The sequence below is a fragment of the Rhinolophus hipposideros genome (genome assembly GCF_964194185.1).
Source record: "Rhinolophus hipposideros genome assembly, chromosome: 16".
NCBI lineage: Eukaryota > Metazoa > Chordata > Mammalia > Chiroptera > Rhinolophidae > Rhinolophus > Rhinolophus hipposideros.
Genome location: NC_138062.1, coordinates 16161531 through 16180938, shown reverse-complemented (window position 1 = coordinate 16180938; position 19408 = coordinate 16161531). Strand labels below are relative to the sequence as shown.

The 19408-nt window shown below is 33.6% G+C and overlaps 1 protein-coding gene across 1 annotated transcript in view; it reads left to right on the top strand.

The window, feature by feature from the left end:
* Positions 1 to 18737, top strand: part of MGAT4D (MGAT4 family member D) — a gene marked incomplete at its 5' end in the record, with an annotated part of 30908 nt that extends 12171 nt beyond the window's left edge. Inside the window, 9 exons of the mRNA XM_081077814.1 lie at positions 1726 to 1859; positions 4198 to 4244; positions 5077 to 5190; positions 6956 to 7031; positions 8387 to 8501; positions 11745 to 11875; positions 13644 to 13751; positions 14508 to 14660; positions 17543 to 18737. Of these exons, the coding sequence (XP_080933940.1) occupies positions 1726 to 1859; positions 4198 to 4244; positions 5077 to 5190; positions 6956 to 7031; positions 8387 to 8501; positions 11745 to 11875; positions 13644 to 13751; positions 14508 to 14582 (800 nt within the window). The 3' untranslated portion in view covers positions 14583 to 14660; positions 17543 to 18737. The remainder of the gene's footprint in view (positions 1 to 1725; positions 1860 to 4197; positions 4245 to 5076; positions 5191 to 6955; positions 7032 to 8386; positions 8502 to 11744; positions 11876 to 13643; positions 13752 to 14507; positions 14661 to 17542) is intronic.
* Positions 18738 to 19408: the final 671 nt, after the last annotated feature.

Below are 19408 nucleotides of genomic sequence, written 5' to 3'. Positions count from 1 at the left end.
TTAACATTGCTGTGTGCCAGTCACTATATCGTGCTGGCCTTATAATGGTGAGCACACAAGAAGCAGTGTCTGCCCTCTCCAAGCTTGTATTCTAGCTCGGAAGACAAATAGGTAACAACAAAAAGGGGGATAAGTACTATGAGATACGAAGTAAGAATACAGAGCTATGCACCCATCCTAATTTAGGAAGAATAAGGAGAATTAGCACAAGGAACCAGGAGAAGAGTGTTTTAGGCAAAAAGGAATGGCATGCTCAAAGGCCTGCAGATAGGACAGTGCTATTTTGATCAATCTGAGAAGCTGAAAGGCATTCAGTACGACTGGTTTCGAAAGAAGTTCATTGAAACAGAAGAGGTAGATTGGGCCTGGTTCCTGAGAGCCTTCTAAACTTTGGTAACTGTATTCCTTATCCTAAGACATGGGAAGCCATCTCAGGAATTGCATTTAGGGTGGCTCCTGCCGCTCAAAACCTGATTCCTGCCGTACCCCATCCATAAAAATCACTTCCAGGTGGATTATGGATTTAAATATGAAAGGCAAAGAATAAGCCATCTAGAAGATATTCAGGAGACTGTCTTTATGACCTGAAGATAAGAGTTTTCAACAGCAATCAAAAAGCACCAACTATAAAGGAAATGACTGATAAATGATGCTGTATTGAAATTAAGAATTTCTGTTCCTCAAGAGGTAAAACACTGAAAAGGGAACCCAGAGTGGGAGATGACATTTGTAACACACATACCTGACAAAGGGCTCATATTCAGAATCTATAAAGGGCATCAATAAATCCACAAGAAAAATGCAGACAACTCAATAGAGCAATGGGCAAGAACTTAAATAGGAATATCACGTAAGAATATCCAAAGGCCAATAAACATGAACATATGTCAAACTCACTAGCAATCAGGGAAATACCGATTCTTACTATTCTCACCGAAGTTCAAGCTTTCTTCAATAAATGCTTCCCTGTTGTATACCAGGGTCCTGATTGTTTTTGACAACCTTACTACTGCACTTTAGGGAGAGGATTTTGTGAGTCCCTCACTTAGCCATTCTGAGAGTCCTTATCCCCATCTTAAAGCTGGGGAAATTGAGGCTGGAGAGGCTGTGTATCTTGCCCAGCCTCAGAAAGCAGGTACTGGTGTGATCAAGATTGACCTTGGGCAGACGTCCCTGATAGAACCTTAATGCCTATCTAGGGTGACGGGGGTTCTGTCCTCCCTGTGCCTCAGTCGTCATTGGCCATACAAGTCACTTAAGGAGATAGATTCAGTCCATCGCATCATTTGGAAATTGCTTCACGCATTTTGTTCATAGATGAAAATATTTCATAGTATTTTTCCTATTTGGGGATCCAGCGTCTCCTTAGGAAGAGTAGAGAATAAGCCAGTGTGTGACGTTGCATGCTCAGTTAGATGAACACTATAATAAATGGAGAGTAGTTAGTTTTCTTTTCCACTACGCTGCAGTCCTCCACCCTGAGACCATCTTGCTGTCGATTTAATGCATTTCCTAACGATCCCGCAAGTTGCAACTTCCTCAAGCAGAAAATGAAATGCGGGATAAAAACGAAGAGTAGTTGGGATTACTTGTGTGCTCCAGTTTCAAACACTCTTTTTATGACCATGCAACTCACCCGAACATAGACATAAGCGTAGACGTGAATGCTGAGTTATGTTTTTCTCCGCGGTTTGAAATGGTGATTCCATGCTCCTGTGTCTGCAGTTTCTTTTGCGCTGGGTATTTCCAGTATGAAGAGAGGAAATCATAGTTACCTGAAGCACGCGCTGACCTCTCTGGTCTCCAGTATGACTCCTTCGGAGGTGAAGGACGCTGTGGTGATTGTCTCCATTGCAGACGTACGTATGAACAATAAGGAGAATAGCTCTCCATACTCCCAGCCTGCAGTTTCCAACTACCCTCCCTCCGTGGTAATCACTGTATCATTTGAAATTTTTTTCTTAAGTTACAAAAGTAATTCACAGATGCCTTTTATTTTTTGGATAGGAAACAATGTATTTAATGCTTGTTTAACACCGCTGAGAAGGAATTAAATACATCAGTCTAAAAGGATTGTTTAAATATCATGGTTCCATGTGGGCAAATAAGACTGTGTTGTTAAATGTGTTACTAGGAGCCCTGCATACTCTATGGTACAGAAATTATATTTACAAACAGAACATTAATTTTAATGCTATAGTAATAAAACCCTCCCACCCAACCCAAAAAAGGGTTGGTATGTGAATCAAGATAATTTGTGACAACATGAATGGATCTTGAGACATCATGCTAAGCAAAATAAGTCAGACAGAAAAAGTCCAGAACCATATGATTTCAGTCATATGTGGGATATAAATGGAAAGCAACAAACGAACAAGACAAACAACTCATAGACACAGACAACAGTATAGTGGTTACCAGAGGGAAAAGAGGGTGCGGGAGTAGAAAAAAGTAAAGTGGGTCAAATATATGGTAACAAAGGAGATTTGACTTTGGTGAACATACAATACAATATACAATATAGAATTGTACACTTGAAACCTATATAATTTTATTAATCAATGTTACCCCAATGAATTTTATAAAATAAAAAAAGGTAATTTGCATTATGTAACAGTAAGGACTATTAATTGAGGGGACTTCTTCCTGTCTCTGAAGGATTGTGGACAAATTTTATATACAGTATTTATAACCTGCATTACATCCTGTAAAGTAGGTCGTACTGTAATATCTGATTTTACAGGTGAAGAAACTGGAGCTTAACGAAACTGACTTGCCCAGTAATTCATATATCAGATTCAAATCTATGTCTCTCTAATGGCCCCAAAGTTTCTGTCTTGCCTCTAATGCCATATGCAACTATAAAATGCTGTATAAATATCAACACCGTAAGGCCTTGCAAAGGGGAATTTGGCAACATTTGCCATATTTAAAATGTGTTCGCATATATTCTTTATCTCAGAAATCTCAGTTCTGGGAAGTTATCCTAAGGAGATACTGAGGCAAGAATTTCAAAATAATAAAAATAGGGCAGAATGGTAAGGCAGTTGAGAGCACAGACTCTGGATCTATATCGCCGAGATTCAAATGCCAGCTTCTCCACCCCCAGCTTGTGAACTGGAACAAGTTTCTTCTCTATGCTTCACTTATCTGTAAAATAGCAATGATGTTAATACTTTTGTCATAGCGTTGTTTTGGCAATTATAGTACCTAATGTATTTAAAATATTTAGAATGATGTGTGACACGTAGTAAATGTTCAATAAGTAATTATTTTAAGGATTTTCAGTGCTACAAAAGCTAATATTTGAAACACCCAAAATATCGATAAGAGACTGTTTAAATACTTATGTCTGCATTGCAGCAATCTGGACCCACTGAAAGAATGAATATCATATTCACTGATATAAAACAATGTCCATATCATATTGTTTAGTGAACAAAATTGTAAAGAATGTTTAACATAATATTACCTGTATAAAATGTGATAGAAAGAAGGAAGGAGAAAAAAAAGGATAGTGCAGACAGGTGAAACATATAGGGAAGGAAAGAGAATGAGCCAACCTTGGAATGATAGTCTCCAAAATATGAATCTTGGATGTTGAGAGTTAGAAGGACCTTTGTTGTTCTTTTTTTATTCTCTTCTCAATTGTTTGAGAATATGTCTTTGAATAACATGTCTTTGAATGCAGGAAAAAAAAAACTCTAAACAAGCAGTAAAAGAACTAATAGGAAAATATAAATAGAAGATTAAACAATCCTTCTCTCCAAATTTGCTTTCTTAATATTGGAAGTATATACATAATCTCCAAAATGTTTTGTCACTTGTTTTGTCACATATTTCAATCTTTATTTCTTTATTCTGTTGACACAATGCAGATCTGCCTAAAATGTTCTTCGAAATAAGCCATTCCATTTTTAAGGCAAAACTACTTTAGATACATAGTTTTTTAATACTAACTTTTAAGTATAAATAATGTGTAGTGACATTTCATTTTGTGACAAAAGGAGAATGAAACATTTTCAGTATTCAGGTTAGATCTTTTAGACAGAGGGCTATTTTAAATTCTTTTCTAGAAAGTGAAAACACTAGAGAATAGGACGTAATGACATTCCACACATAAACGATTTACACATAGCAAACATGTATTAATAAAACTATGAGGCATACTTAGTAAAATGTTTTTCTCATTTTTAGAGTAATGAAGATTATTTAAAATCTGTCGTTGACATGATTACAAAAAAGTAAGTACTCTTGGGTAAATGTTGAAGTGGCTATTCTTTCATTTTTCTATTTTTTCTGTCCAATTATTTTATTAGTGATCATATGCTTTTTAATGTAAAGCTGTGCAGAAAGTACCTGCCGTTCTCTCTGAGCTGTAATGAAGTCTAGCTTATAATTTTTCCCCAATTTTTGTTATTCACCTATTAAAATCCATATTTTTCATGTTATTGTTGTAATATCTATTCTCTGAAATCCATTGTCTCTGTGAGAAGCCTACTAGCTTATCTTTAAAATATTCTTGTCCCTTACTGTATCAAGTTACTTTCACTGCTTCTGCTTATAATCTTTCCTGCTGTATGTGGAACATACTGATGAACAAATATTTATTGGAAGTTATTCATCAAGCAAGATGCTGTGTAAAGTACCTAGCCTTCCAAATCTTTATGTTCAAGTGGGTGATACTTTCTTGAGCAAGTAACAACTGAGCTAAGTCTCAAGGTGTTTTTAGATAGACGTTTTTCAGGCAGACAAAAGGAAAAAGGGAATGACTGGCAGGAAGAGTTGCTTGAGAAGGCAGAAAGGCCAAAAAAGGAGCATGCTAAACTTTTGGAAATATAAGTACAACCCAGAATGTGGCATTTGTGTATTTTAATTTTTTGATATGTCTGTCTCTGATTTGTAAAAGAAATGCTTTGGCTAAAAAGCATTCGTTCTGTGATGTTAACATGTATCCACATGTGAAATAATTAAAACCAAAACATTATATGGACATGCATAAGGCAATTTTTTTAAGTATGTTATTTTGGTAAACCAAATATTCAATTGCAAACCTCCGTGGACTTCTATTTATAGATTCAAAAGGCAACTGAATTCTGGATTCTTAGAGGTCATTTCAATACCTGCCTTTTTTTATCCAGACATGTCTCATGCCAAGCAATCAACTGAGGACTCACAAAAATTAGAGAGGTATGATATTTAGAGAAGTGTATCTTTAAATAACCAATTTTATTTGATGAAATGTTGGAGTTAGCATCTAATAGAGTCTATTTCAAACACAGCCAGCTGCTCTTGTCTTGCAAGGGCTGACAATGTGTATCACTTTCCAACTCTCTGCTCAGTGACATCAGTCGGTACCATGAAATCAGGAGCATTTACACCAGAGAAATGCTACAAATCAAGCTCAACCTCTCTTCCCCACAGAGAAACAATTGTTAAACATTTACCACCAGCACACCCCTGATTATTTACATTCATGGTTACAGACAATAATTAGCAAAAGTGTAATGAAGGGGGAAAAAGCCCAGGGTTATAAATCATTACACCTGAACTCTAGTCCCGGTTTTTATACTTCCTGATCATCCTAGGCAGGTAATTTAGCTGGTTTTATTTTCTTCTTTTTCTTAGCTTCCTCAGCTTTCCAGGGTATATAATAAAATCTACATTACATATCTGGAAAGGTCATTGTGAGAATAAAATATGATAGGATTTATGAAAGAATTTTGAAAAATTATAAGTTCTCCATATACGAAGGATTATTATTGTCTGGTTATAAATGTGGTAGGTATTACGAGAAATATAATAATTTGGTTCCTCAAAATTTGATAGAGCAAAAGTCATGTCAGAATTCAGAAAAGGGTTTTATCCCAGGAAACTTATTAACTCAGTTTTGTTTTAAAATAATACATGGTATGTCCAAATTTGGAAAGCTTTTAAGGGTTTTGTTTTGCTTTTAATTAATGACCCGCATTGTGTCCAGTTTTTAGACTCATAGCACTGGGAGTCACTCTAGACCCTTGTTTTTCGTTCTGCCCTTTATGCCTCTATCATTTCTCTTTTTTAATCTCCCTGCATCGTCCCTCTCATCCCCATGTCTCTGCCTTGTATTTGGTTCAGGCCATGCCAGATCTATTTGCTTTCCCTAATCCTAGCCTAGCCTTGCCTCTTCTCCACTTCATTCTCCACACTGTGGGCAGAAGGATCCTATCATATCAGATCAAATCCAAAGTTCCCCGCATGTCACAAAAGATCCTTCATGTTCTGGTCTCTGCCAGCCTTCATGGTTGGCTCATGATGGTCTCTCCCATCATCGGCTTCTTTCCCATCAGCTCTCTCTGCCCTAAATCTAAGGTGGCTGCTCTTTCACACGTTCCTCCCGTTCCTTCCAGGCCTTTGCAGCACTGTTCCTCTCCACTGGACGCCCTACCTCCTTCTGCTTCACCCTCCCCATCTCACTGTAGGTCACCATTGTCAATATCTTTAAATAGCATTTACCTACTTTTTGTACTTTTATTATTTTTCCATCTTTTATGCTAGATTGTGAGACCCAGAAGGGCAAGAACTGCTTTGTGTATTGCTCTTTGTATCTTCAGGACTTGGCCTAGTTAGTATTAAATGAGAATAATGTTTCTTTATATTTTTGTTTGAACGAGACCTAAGATAAGAAAGAAAATTAACTTTATTCTAGAAAGCAAAATTTAACTAACCCAAATGTAACATAAATAGATTATGCTTATCCTAGTTCAGCAACTTCAGACACTGTCCACTGAATAAAGATGGGAAACTTTTTGAGTATAACTTTTTAGTGTAACATCTTCAATTTTACTTACTGTAGATAGTACTCTATGTTAGCAAAGTATAAAAGTGGTTTATGTTTGTAATTATTGAAGTGTGCTTATAAATAAAAGTTAAATAATAATGACAAATACTAACAGGTTTTATTACTTATCTTTAGGTGGCGAATCAAACAAGTATTGGATTTTTGTTTTTTGATGCTGTATGCCCAACCCAAGGCCATGTATTATTTACAGGTATGACCTCGGTATAAATATAATTTAAAGTGGAGGTAGTGTGTTCTCCTGATCTCTCTTCATTCCTCCCTTTTTCATCGTATTCCTCCACCTTATTTCAAACTCAGAAAGTACTCATTATATTAGAATGCCAAAAGGAAGCTTAAAATTGATTATTAGTTTTCTTGCTGGGATCACTATTAACAGAGGAAATTGTAGTTTCCTGAAGCAAAATGAAAGGAACTTCTCAAATTAAAAAAAAAAAAAAAAAAAAAAAAAAAGAAGGAAATTGTACTGCCTCCATTTCTCTGCCCACAAGTTTATTAGGTTAAGCAAACATAATGTGAGCACTTATCATATGTCCGGCAGTGTATATGCTCATTACTGCTACATTACATTGCCTCACATTTTATGAGTAACACAGTTCTACAGTGCCAATACTGTATTTGTGAAATAAATCAATTATGCATAGTTTGTACCCCTAAATTCCTGTATATTGTTAAAAAACAATGTTGTATTTCTCAATAGTAAGTATATATCTCACTGCATAAGACAATGTGCAGTTGTGAGAAGAGTTTGAAGGATATCATTGGAGATAGAGAGAGGAAGTTAGAAAAAGGCCTGAAGCAAGGTCTTCTTCTTTTACTGGAAGAAAATAAAATCCCTTTCTATTCCTAGTTGGTGATGATGTAATTGAAACATGAGATCTAGTCAATGTACGCTTCCCAGCTTGAAACAATGCAATTCTATTTTATGCTCTGGTAATATGCCCGAAAACTCCCCCATTCTTCCAAATCATTTAGGGGGCCTTCTTAGTCTATAGGTTATGCACAATATATATTAAATTAAAAAAGAAAATTCTAGGTTCCCATTCCCCCCTCTGTTATGGAGAACTATTTGGGGGGGTTACTGGCACCATCATTCTCACCAATTCGTGGTGGATGAGAGTGCCAGTCCTCTCTTGTCATCTCTTTGTCACCCACAATATATGTTTCTTTCCTAAATACTAATTATGTTATGATAGAACATGGCACCTATCATCTCAGCAAGAAGCTAGTCAGTCGTAAACTAGAAACGGAAGTATTTGCAAGGATGAAAAAGGATTCAGATAAATAGACCCTTCCAAAGAGGATTTAGCTGAACGTTACATATTAGTGTTTAGGAAAGAAACATAATCCCTGGCCTTAGAATCAGAAAATGAAAATTGACTAACAGTAAATACTCTCAGTGAACTGAATTAAAAATGAACTTATTACGTCATAAAAATATTTTTCAGTGTAGTCTATTGAAAGTATTTTCAATTTTCAAGCTAATATAACTTACTCGGTGGAAGCATAAAAGGTATTGATGCTTTTTTTGGTTTTGTTTTTTCCCAGCTACAAGATGATATCATAGCTAAAAAGATGTACTTAACAAATATCTCAGATTTTGTACATAATATCACTTCAAATGATTGGCTTTATATTGAATTTTCAATTCTTGGATTCATAGGTAAGCAATGGATCTATTTTGTGTGGTCAAGCTTTTTAACACAGTAATCTTTTTTTCAGGGGGAGAAGGAGTACAGGACTTTATTGGGGAACAGTGTGTACTTCCAGAACTTTTTTCCAGTCAAGTTGTCCTTTCAATCTTAGTTGTGGAGGGTGCCGTTCAGCTTCAAGTTGTTGTCCTTTCAGTCTTAGTTGTGGAGGGTGCAGCTCAGCTCCAGATACAGTTGCAGTTGCTAGTTGCAGGGGGCACAGCCCACCATCCCTTGAGGGAGTAGTGCCGGCAACCTTGTGGTTGAGAGGACCCACTCCAACCAACTGAGCCATCTGCGAGCTCAGCGGCAGCTCAGCTCAAGGTGCCCTGTTCAATCTTAGTTGCAGGGGGCGGAGCCCACCATCCCTTGCGGGAGTCCAGGAGTTGAACCAGCAACCTTGTGGTTGAGAGCCCACTGGCCCAAGTGGGAATCGAACCAGCAGCCTTCGGAGTTAGGAGCATGAAGCTCCAACCGCCTGAGCCACCGGGCTAGCCCAACACAGTAATTTTTAACATTCTTAAGAACTTACCAAAGAGTTTGTTACAAAATTGAAAGATATGATATGGTTGCTGTAAAGATACTATTTAGTAGTAAAATCAGACTCAAGGATCTGAATTGCAGAAAATGTATTTTTAAACCAAATTTTCTTTCTAGACAGACAATATAAATAAGCTGACTAACATATATACACATATGTTGTAAAAACATAACATAGCCACCACTTGTTAAATACTTGCTATGAGTCTGGCCCACATGTTAGCTCAGTGACTAAGATGTACTTCTATTTTACATAGAAAAATACTGAAACTCAAAGGAAAATAGTGGTAGAGAAAGAAATTTTAACTTAGGACTATTGTACTCTGAAGTTCCTACCATTTCCAGTATTCCAAAGTTGAATACTGAATTCTTTTATACTATAAAAGAATATAAAAATATATGAATTATACCCACCACAGAAAAGTTCCTAAAATTGTGCTTGTGGTGAGATTTTTATTTTTATAATTCTTCTATAGACTTTCTTTTTTTTTCTGTTCCACTCTTTTCTCCTTTCCCTCTACCCTATTTTCTTTTAATTCTCAAGGCAGCAAGTTGAATTCACCACATTCTTTTCAGTTTAGGTCCTCCTTGTTTCATACCCTCTCTTATTTTATTCTTTTGTTTTATGCCCAATGCCTACTACCACTTCCTGCCCCAACCCCCCCAATAGGTTTTCACTCTAATACATTTAAAGTATACATATGAATACACATATATCCATGTCAAATATTTGGTGCTTATTATGTTTGTACCTATTTAAAAGTTACATTAATGGTAATGTGATAAACCTATTCCTTTTCCTTACATTTTTGTCCTCAAAACTAGATTTTAAAACTGTCAGCATGTTGCTTTATGTTCATTTAGTTCATTGTTTCTTAGTGCTACGTAGCAATCCATTTGACTCATTTATTCCCAGAGTGGTAGCAATCCATTTGACTCATTTATTCCCAGAGTGGTGGACCTTGATGGCTGGCAACAAACTGCAGCCACAAAAACATGAGGGGCATATATGTGTCCCCTAGTGCAGGATCTCTGAGGGCAAATATAGCTGGGTGTCTACTGCAGAATAGCTGTACAGTTTCTATTGCGGGATGGCTGTGCAGTTTCTACTGCGGATGGCTGTACTGTTTATACTCCCATAAGCACCGTGTGTGAGTTCCTGCTTCCCTGTATGCCTGATAACATTTGATTTTATCCATTAAATTTTTCCTTTTGTTTGTTTTTGTTTTTGCCACTGGAAGGAATGTAAAGCATTTTTCTGGTTGTTAGTAAAATACATGTATTTTTTATATACTTACTTGACTACTTTCTTTCCCAAACTTTCTGTAAAATGGTGTGGAATCCATTTTTAAGGCACTGAAGTTATTTGTTCAGCTTTGGTTGAAATAAGAAGAAAAATTAGAGGTAATATAATATTAACACCTGATGAGAAGCTTGGAGAGGAAATAATTTTGTTGTTATATTACTTTGAGAATTTTAAATTCTTTTCATCTTTCTTGGCAAAGTCAGGTACAAGAAAGATAAGAGAATTTTCACATTCTGACCATAGAGTATATTGAACATAATAACAGTTGTGTTATTCAACATTTACCAAAAATATGAGCTAGCTTGCTTCCTTCCTTCCTTCCTTCCTTCCTTCCTTCCTTCCTTCCTTCCTTCCTTCCTTCCTTCCTTCCTTCCTTCCTTCCTTCCTTTTAAATATGAGCTTTTTTAGTAGAAATTTACATCATGCAGACAGCAGATAAGGAAACCATAAATATTAAATCAACTATTTCTATCATTGAATTACTTACTTTGGTTACTATATAAATGGGTGCCAAAGAATTCAAATGCAATTATATATTTTATTAAGTGACCCATTTAGACTCAAGTGCTACTGAAAAAAATGAAGCATGCTTACATCCTACTATCATTCTTATTAAATGGTTAGATGTATTTTATACTATTTATTTTAAAGTGAATACCTGAATCTTATACCTTCAATTTCATTTTAGAATTAAAGATGCAATATATTAACAAAAAATAATTAGATGTAATAAAGTTATACTTTAAAATATAGCAAATCTTTAAGAATCAGAAATATAAAAGAATAACATTCTAATAAAATAATGCTCAAATATTGAAATAACACTGTATTTTAATCAAAATTAAATACCCAATATAGATTTATAAAGTTCTACAAAAGTCAGGTTACAAATCACAGTTTCTGGAAAATTAAGTAAAATGTTATATTAGGTTGGTGCAAAAGTAATTGCGGTATAAAAATAATTTGAAATAATTGCAAAAATTGCAATTACTTTTGCACCAACCTAATAGCTCCTATAGTTTCCTCTTTATTTGCATATCTTTCACTTGATTTAGGTAATTGATTCTTATTAGTTATCAACATTGATTTCCTGAGAGTATTCACTATTTTAAACCTGCTTCATACTCCCTGCCAGAAATGATAATCATTAATACTTAAGCAGATATTTTGTTTTGCTTTATTATCTTCCAACTTCATGAATGCTTTAAACTTCATTTCTAAAGAATATTTTTAGGATGCACTTAATTTTTAATAATTTTTGGCTCTTCTCTCATGCTAGTGGAATGAACAACTACATGTATAAGGTTTATGTTATGATTTATATTATAAATGCTCAAAAGTTATTTGATTTGTGTACTTTTCTCCGTAGGAAAGCTATTTAAATCTGAAGACTTAACTGACTTCGTACGTTTTTTTTTAATGTTCTACAAAGATAAACCCATAGACTTGCTCTTGGAGGACTTTTTTCGGGTAAAGATGTGTAACCCAGGGGAAACTCTCGTAAGTATTTCTTTACTTTGTAAATAGCCAGTATTTTAGGAAAATACTCTCTGTCCAATGTAATTACCTACAATTTGTTTATCGAACTGATGAGTGTATCAATTTTTAAACTTCCCATGTCCTAAATTTTTGTTGACACTTAAATCTACTAAATGAAGTAATGAGAAGCCAACATTTCAGTGAAAATTGGAAACAATAGGGCACAAATCAGTGAAAAAAAAGAAATAAACATTAAAATGGTAGACACAAATCCAAACATATCAATATTTACATCAACTATAAGTGGCCGAAAAACACCAATTAAGAGACAGTTCATCAGAATGGATTAGAAAACTCTATGCAATTACTTGCTGCCTATATTCAGTTCAAATATAATGCTATGGATAGGTTAAAAGTAAAAGATGGAAAAAGGTATACCATTCAGACACTAATCAAAAGTTGACCAAGGATCAAGAAAGATACTATATACTGATAAAAGGTCAGATCACCAAGATGATATAACAATCCTAAAAGTGTACGTACCTAACAAGAGAACCTCAAAATACATGAAGCAAAAGATGACAGAACTGAAAAGAGAAATAGGTTAGTCTACATGTCTGTACTGAGTAAAAATGTATTTAAATAAGCCTGCTATTTTTAAAATTACGTATATAAATTTGAGATGTATTTTAATGAATTTTTTATGAATACAGTTTATAAAATAATTTTCAGATGGTGAGCATATAATTTCAAATGCTTGTTTTTAATAGTAGTGGTGTCATAGATCATTTTATCTTTATTTTTAAGGAGATTATCCAAATCTTTTTCCATCAAATATAATATTGGCTCTTTGTTTTAATCACGTACTTTTTACTATATAAGAAGAAATTGAGGAGGGTATAGTTTAGTATAGGAATTAATGAATATGGAAAGAGAAGGAATAATGTGTCTGAGAGAAATGGATAAATAGGAAAATACTATAAAAACTTCATTTATTTTATTGGAATAAAGAGGAAGGAGAGGGAAATTATGCAGTAGTCCCCCCCTTATCCTTTTTGGGGTTTTGATTTCCCCAGTTTCAGTAATCAGAGATCAACTGCAATGTAAACATATTAGATGGAAAATTCCAAAAATAAACAATTCATAAGTTTTAAGTTATGCACCGTTCTGAATAGTGTGATGAAATCTCATGCCTTTCGACTTCATCCCGCCCAGGATGGGATGAAGGACGTGAATCATCCCTTTGTCCAGCATCTCCCCACTGTATACGCTCCCCACCCATTGGTCACTTAGTAGCCCTCTTGGTTACCAGACCAACCGTCACTATCGTAGTGCTTGTGTTCAAGTAATCCTTATTTTACTTAATACTGCCACATTCAAATAACTTTCACTACAGTATATTATTGTAATTGTTCTATTATAGTTATTGTTGTTAATCTCTTACTGTGTCTACTTTATGAATTAAACTTTATCATAGGTATGCATGCGTAGGAAAAAAAACATAGCACATGTAGGATGCAGTACCATCCACTGTTTTAGGCATCCGTGGAGGGTCTTGGAACATAGCTCGTGCAGACAGGGGGACTACTGTAATTTTGTATCTCAACTCTTGTTCTATTATTCTTATGAAGAAAAAGCTAAGGATTAAATGTTTTGTTTAAATTTTAAAATGTTAATATAGAATGCTGGCAAAGACTAACATGATAAAAAAATTTTTGCTCAGTAAACACAATAAAAAAGAGTATTGGGTTTTAACCAAAGATTGTTGTTTCTCATACTTTTTCCCCAGGAGAAGTGTGCAGAGCGAAATAAGCAAATTCGTGTTAAATATAAACCTTCTCTTTTCCAGCATGTGGATATACAATCCTCATTTCCGGTAACAGAACAGTATTACAAAGTAAGATTTTGAAATGTAACTTGAGTAATAAGCAATGTTTCATGAACTTATATTATTTAGAAAAGGAGTGGTAGAAACATGGGAGAGACCGTAAGAGATGGTTGTTTAAACACAGTCCATCTTATGCCAGAACTGTGTGTTGTAAAGACCAATCATCTTTCCAAGACCCAAGTTATGCCATTGTTAGAAAAAACCTACAGAAACTGCTTTAATCCTTTGCCAATTGAAATAAGAGAAATGCACCTCTGCATCTTCCCATCATCTCACCCATTATTTATGATGTGCCTTCTTTCCAATGTTTCTTCTCTACCTCTGTGTATTTATTGTACTGACTCTCTGGAACAGTGCCTGGAACATAGTGTGAACAAGTCAAGTGTATGGAATAATGAAAATTTAACTGTTATAAGTTTTTATGCAAAAAATAACAAATCAAAATACATGAAACAGCTGCAGATGATGCAGAAAGAAATTAACCTATACCATTCTATTTGTTGGTGCTATTTTAATGGGATTGTTTTCTTCTATTATATATTTTTTGCCAGATAAGATATTTTAACCTTACCTTTGTAAATAAATTCACAACAGATTAAGTAGAACATCTAAAGATAAGAAGTACATCTAATCACTCATTTTTTTATGTTATAATCTTAGCTTTTTTCCTTTATATATTCCATACCATATACAATAGAAATAAATACCAAGCTAATGATATGTGAAATGTGATTATATTTAAATTATTTTTACAATTTCTAACAGGATATTCATAATTCTAAAATCTTTAAAAATGATCAGAATCGTTCTTTGGTGGAAAAATGGCATAACAAGGATTAGATTATATCTCAACTTTCTTCATAGTGGATAAGAGACTATATTATATTTTTTAAAAGTTAAGCATTCAACAATAAAGTGGTAAGTATAAAATTGATATAAATATATAGAAAATCATCAAATATTGGTTAATCTTATTTTATACCCTTATGTTCTGTGTACTTTTAGTTTTACACATGTAACTTTCTGATACATTAACATTCTGTTTTAGAAGACTCAATCAGTATTTCCTTTTCCCTTTTATCATGTACTGTAGATGTACAATGAATTTAGAGACAATAGATCTGAGTTTGAAGCCTCATTCTTTTCAATAGATATAATAATATTGATGAATCTCTAACATATTATGCTAAAGGAAAAAAGCCAGATACAAAAGACTACATACCGTATGGTTCTATTTGTATGACATTTTAAATTCTAGAAAAGGCAGATCCTGGTATCTCATTATGATTTTAATTTGCATTTCTTTAATGACCAACGATGTTGAGCACAGACATGTGTGTGCATATATACACACACATATGTATATATAAATATAATGAAGTGTATATTTTTATGAAATATGTGTCAATTCAAATATTTGCCCACTTTAAAAATTGGATTGTTTGCCTTTTTTATTTGAATTGTGATATTCCTGTATAAAGCCTGGCCACAGGTCTCAGCTGTGGCTGGCCCTTTCATTTTCTTAACAATGTCTGCTTGTTTATTTTTATCTTTGTCGTGTTACGTGCTTTCTCAAATATTTAGTGATTCATGGTTGTCTGTTGAGTTTTAATGAGCTTATACGAAATACTGGTCAACATTAATGTTGACATACAATAATGTTGGTCAATTTTGAGTGGTGCCAGTATGGGTACATTTTCCTCCCCTCTCCTGTCCCCCGCACTGTGCTTACCCTCCTATTTCTTTATAAAAATGTAAGGAATGAGGATGGCTTCCTGGGAGGTTTGGGTACACAGATAGAAACTCTTGGTTTGCAAACTATGTTTTAGAGTATATGGGTGGCTAGGTTACAATTGTTTTGTGCTTTGTGTGTGTGTGTGTTTTTCCCTAGTGGTTTGAGAGAAGGGGCACCAATATGCATGCCAGAACGGAGAACTTCGTTCTGGGCACTGGTGCGCTCTGGGTATATCCAGATGGCTCAGTCAGCTTTCCTTTGAGAAGACCGTGTGTGTGTGTGTGTGTGTGTGTGTGTTGCCTTGGCCATAATGTAGCGGCTGCTCAGTGTGGGCTGGAGGTGCTCCTGACACAGACTTTATTTCCTTCTCCAGGGTTAGTCCCAGGTTAGCTCCCATGGTCCGTAAAATCTGCCGCCTCCGTTGCAGTCCCCCATCCCACGTGTCTAGGTCACGTCACAGATTCCTCAGCTCACTCTGTCGGTCCCCCTTCTTCCATTAGGTTTCTATCACACATAAAAATGTCTCCTAGGCTGAGAGCCCCTCTCCATTCTTTACGTTGTTTTGAGTTTTTATTATTCATTTACTGTCATTTCAATGAGGTCTAGCTATCCACCACCTTGAAACAAGAGTTTAGATGCTTCGTTTCTATTTTTTTAAACTTTTAATTTTGTTAAGTAAAGTAAGATTTATGCACCAGAGAGATTAATGTCATCTTCTTTTCTTTAACCTGATTATCATCATCCTCTTTTCCTTAATATTCGTTCCTTTAAGTCTTTTTTTTAAAAAATCTCTATGTAAAATTTGTTCCTTAGCCAATTAAATTATATATTACAGTTCTCAAAACTTTTTTTAATGTAAGATAAATTATAGTTTATTAAGTAGGAAAAAATTAGCTTATCTCTATTCCTCTAGCTTATAGTACAAGAATAATTAATAAAACAAAAATTCATCTTAGTGATAAATTTCCTGTTGCTAAAATTTTAAGTTTGCCTATGTTTTCAATTTAAATGTTCTTTATCATTTCATATTCTACGTCTATAATAAACAAAAAAATTCCTTTTGAAACAACTAAAATATTTCAGTATTAATAATTTCTGGAAACTCAAAATATAATGAAATTCCATTAGCGCATAAGCAGGAAAATGGTGTGTGTTTGTATAATTTTTTCATGCTTTATCCTACATGAAAAGTCATTTTCCATTTACTGCAGTGCTCTGGGCATAGTGCAGAGTGTTTCAATACGTTGGAGTTAAGGTTGCCACATAAAATAAAAGACGCCCAATTAACTTTGAATTACAGTTAAATAATGACTTTTATTTATGTGTGTGACCCATTTATTTTGTTGTTGCTCCTAAATATGATAAGCCTAATTGGAGGGAAGAGAAGGCTACTTCCCATCAAAATGCTTTAACTGAAAATTATTTAAGTTTATGTTCTTAACTTTTATTAAAGAGTGATAATACGGAATGTTTGCATTTTCTTCAAAACTGTTACTTAAAGTTTTATGTCTCTTATGTAAAGATATGTGTCACAATTTTCTTTTAGAATTTGGAGTCAGAAAACAATATTTTTTTGCCAAAGAATTGTCATGATTCCCTTTGCCCGTTGTATTTTTGTTTTCTCCCTTTGACTAACAAAAAATTCAAAACTAATTTTATATGAAATATAGTACCCATATTATCTTATATTCACAGAATAATTTCTCCAGTCTCTATTTTATATTTAGACTTTAATTTTCATATATATATATATGTTAAAAGATTTTTGTGTTTTTATGTTGTTACCCTAAATCTTTTCTCTATGTACTTGTATTTTAAATTATAAAAAATAAAATGAATGCTTAAAAATATTTGTAAAAATATATCTACAAGTTTATTGGCAACGACAATCCAACGATACAGATTTCATCCCAGTGGTGGAAATCCACTTTTAATAATTTTATATCATGATTATATTAAAACTGACATTGTCTCATACATCCTAAGAATTATATCTTTTGCCAATAACATCTCATACTATGAAAATAATCCTCATGAATTAATATTTTATTTCTATATTTTACAGATTTATTATTTTTATTTTAGAAAATATGAAGCTAATGGCCATAACAAGGAAACCTTGGAAACTCAGATAACCGGGCATCTTTCAGAAATCGTAGTAATGAAAATATATAGTTACATAAATAGGAGAAAACAATGAACAAACTAGTGGACTTCAAAGCATCAAAATACCACTTATGTCAAGAAAAAAAATAGAATGTTTATGATGTTTATATCCTTGCTACTATAATTTAATATAAAAGCAGTAAAGATAGGGAAATTTTTAAAAATTAAGAAATTATTTTGTTGACGTGGATAGTGATGTTATCGTATAATCTCAATAAATAGCTAAAAGTTCAGCAACTTGATATTGTCATGGACAGGTTATATGTGAATTGGTGTATGCACTTATCCATTTTGTTAAGACATCTAAAGAAATAGAAAGCACAAGTTCAAAAAGCCTGCATCTGGCAGTGCCATAATATCGTTTTGTCTTTTAAATAAATGCATTTAAAACTATAACCTTACCCTTAAATGCCATTTGAGCTGATTACCAAACATCTTGATATGTGTGTGTTCTGATAGTCATTCAGTTCTAAAGATTTCATCCTTTCTCTCATCATTACCTTTTTAACTCATGGGTTATTTGTGAGTGTGTCTGGGTTGTTGTTTTTTTTAATATATTAGTTTTGCCATATTTTATTGTTGATTGCTCAATTGCATTTTTGCTAGAGAACTTTGTGTAATAAAATCTGAGAACTGTTATGAATTCTTATGTTTCACGTGAATTTGAAAAGAATATATAGTCTCTGTATTCTTCCCTTAAAATATATTGCATTCCTTTGTTTTCATAAATGTTAGTTTTATGCTTTAAAAATGTCTCCTTAAAATATTCCTATTTATTGGGTGCAGGGCTGTCTTATATCAGACTTTAAAATTTACTCATTCAAGTCTTTTAAATCATTACTGATTTTTGTCTGCCTGATCCATTTGTTTCTTATAGGAGTCTATTAAGATCTTTCTTTTTGTTATTCTATTGAGTTTTAGTTTATTTATTTTGAGAAATAATAAGAGGTATTTCCTCTTTCTTATCCTTTATCAAGTATGACAATCTTAATTCCTATTGCTGTGTAATCTTTGAGTACCAAAACTTCACACATTTACCTCAGTATGAACTGTATCACATACCAATATATTATATAAAGAGTATATGAAAGGTGAACTATTCATGCGTCCATTTTATATCCCTGCTTTTAGAGGAAAAGAAGCTATATATCAACTATTATACATCTCAGGAAAGCTAGTGGGGGTAACAAGAAAAAAAGACATTATATGTATGTTACAAACATTTTTAATTTGACTTAAATTTTGAACTTTTAAAATTAAATTTACTCATTCAAGTCTAATATGAGTAAATTCCAGGCTAATATGAAAACTTAAAAGTAAGTCCAGGTATAGCATTTTTCAATAAGATGGCAACATTCCGTGAAAAGGTGCTTACTTGGACTTTTTTTATTTTTTTATTTTTATTTTTATTTTTATTTTTATTTTTATTTTTATTTATTTATTTATTTATTTATTTATTTATTTATTTATTACTTGGACTTTTTTTAGCCCACCATCCAAGAATCAAACAAATACCTGAAGGGTTGGGACCATAAACTGGAACAGTATGAAAGGACGCTTGCTGTCCGACTGAATGCTACTGAAATGTTTGTGAGATTTTGCTTATTAAAATTCACTTTTCTTCAAACATACACATGAAGGCAAATGATGTATTTAAGCCTCTGACTCAATACAGCAGGTAAGTTTGTAGAAACCACATTCCAACCAGATTTACTGATTTTTTTCCTTAAAGTCTATTTTTCAAGTGAATAGAAGCTCTGCAAAC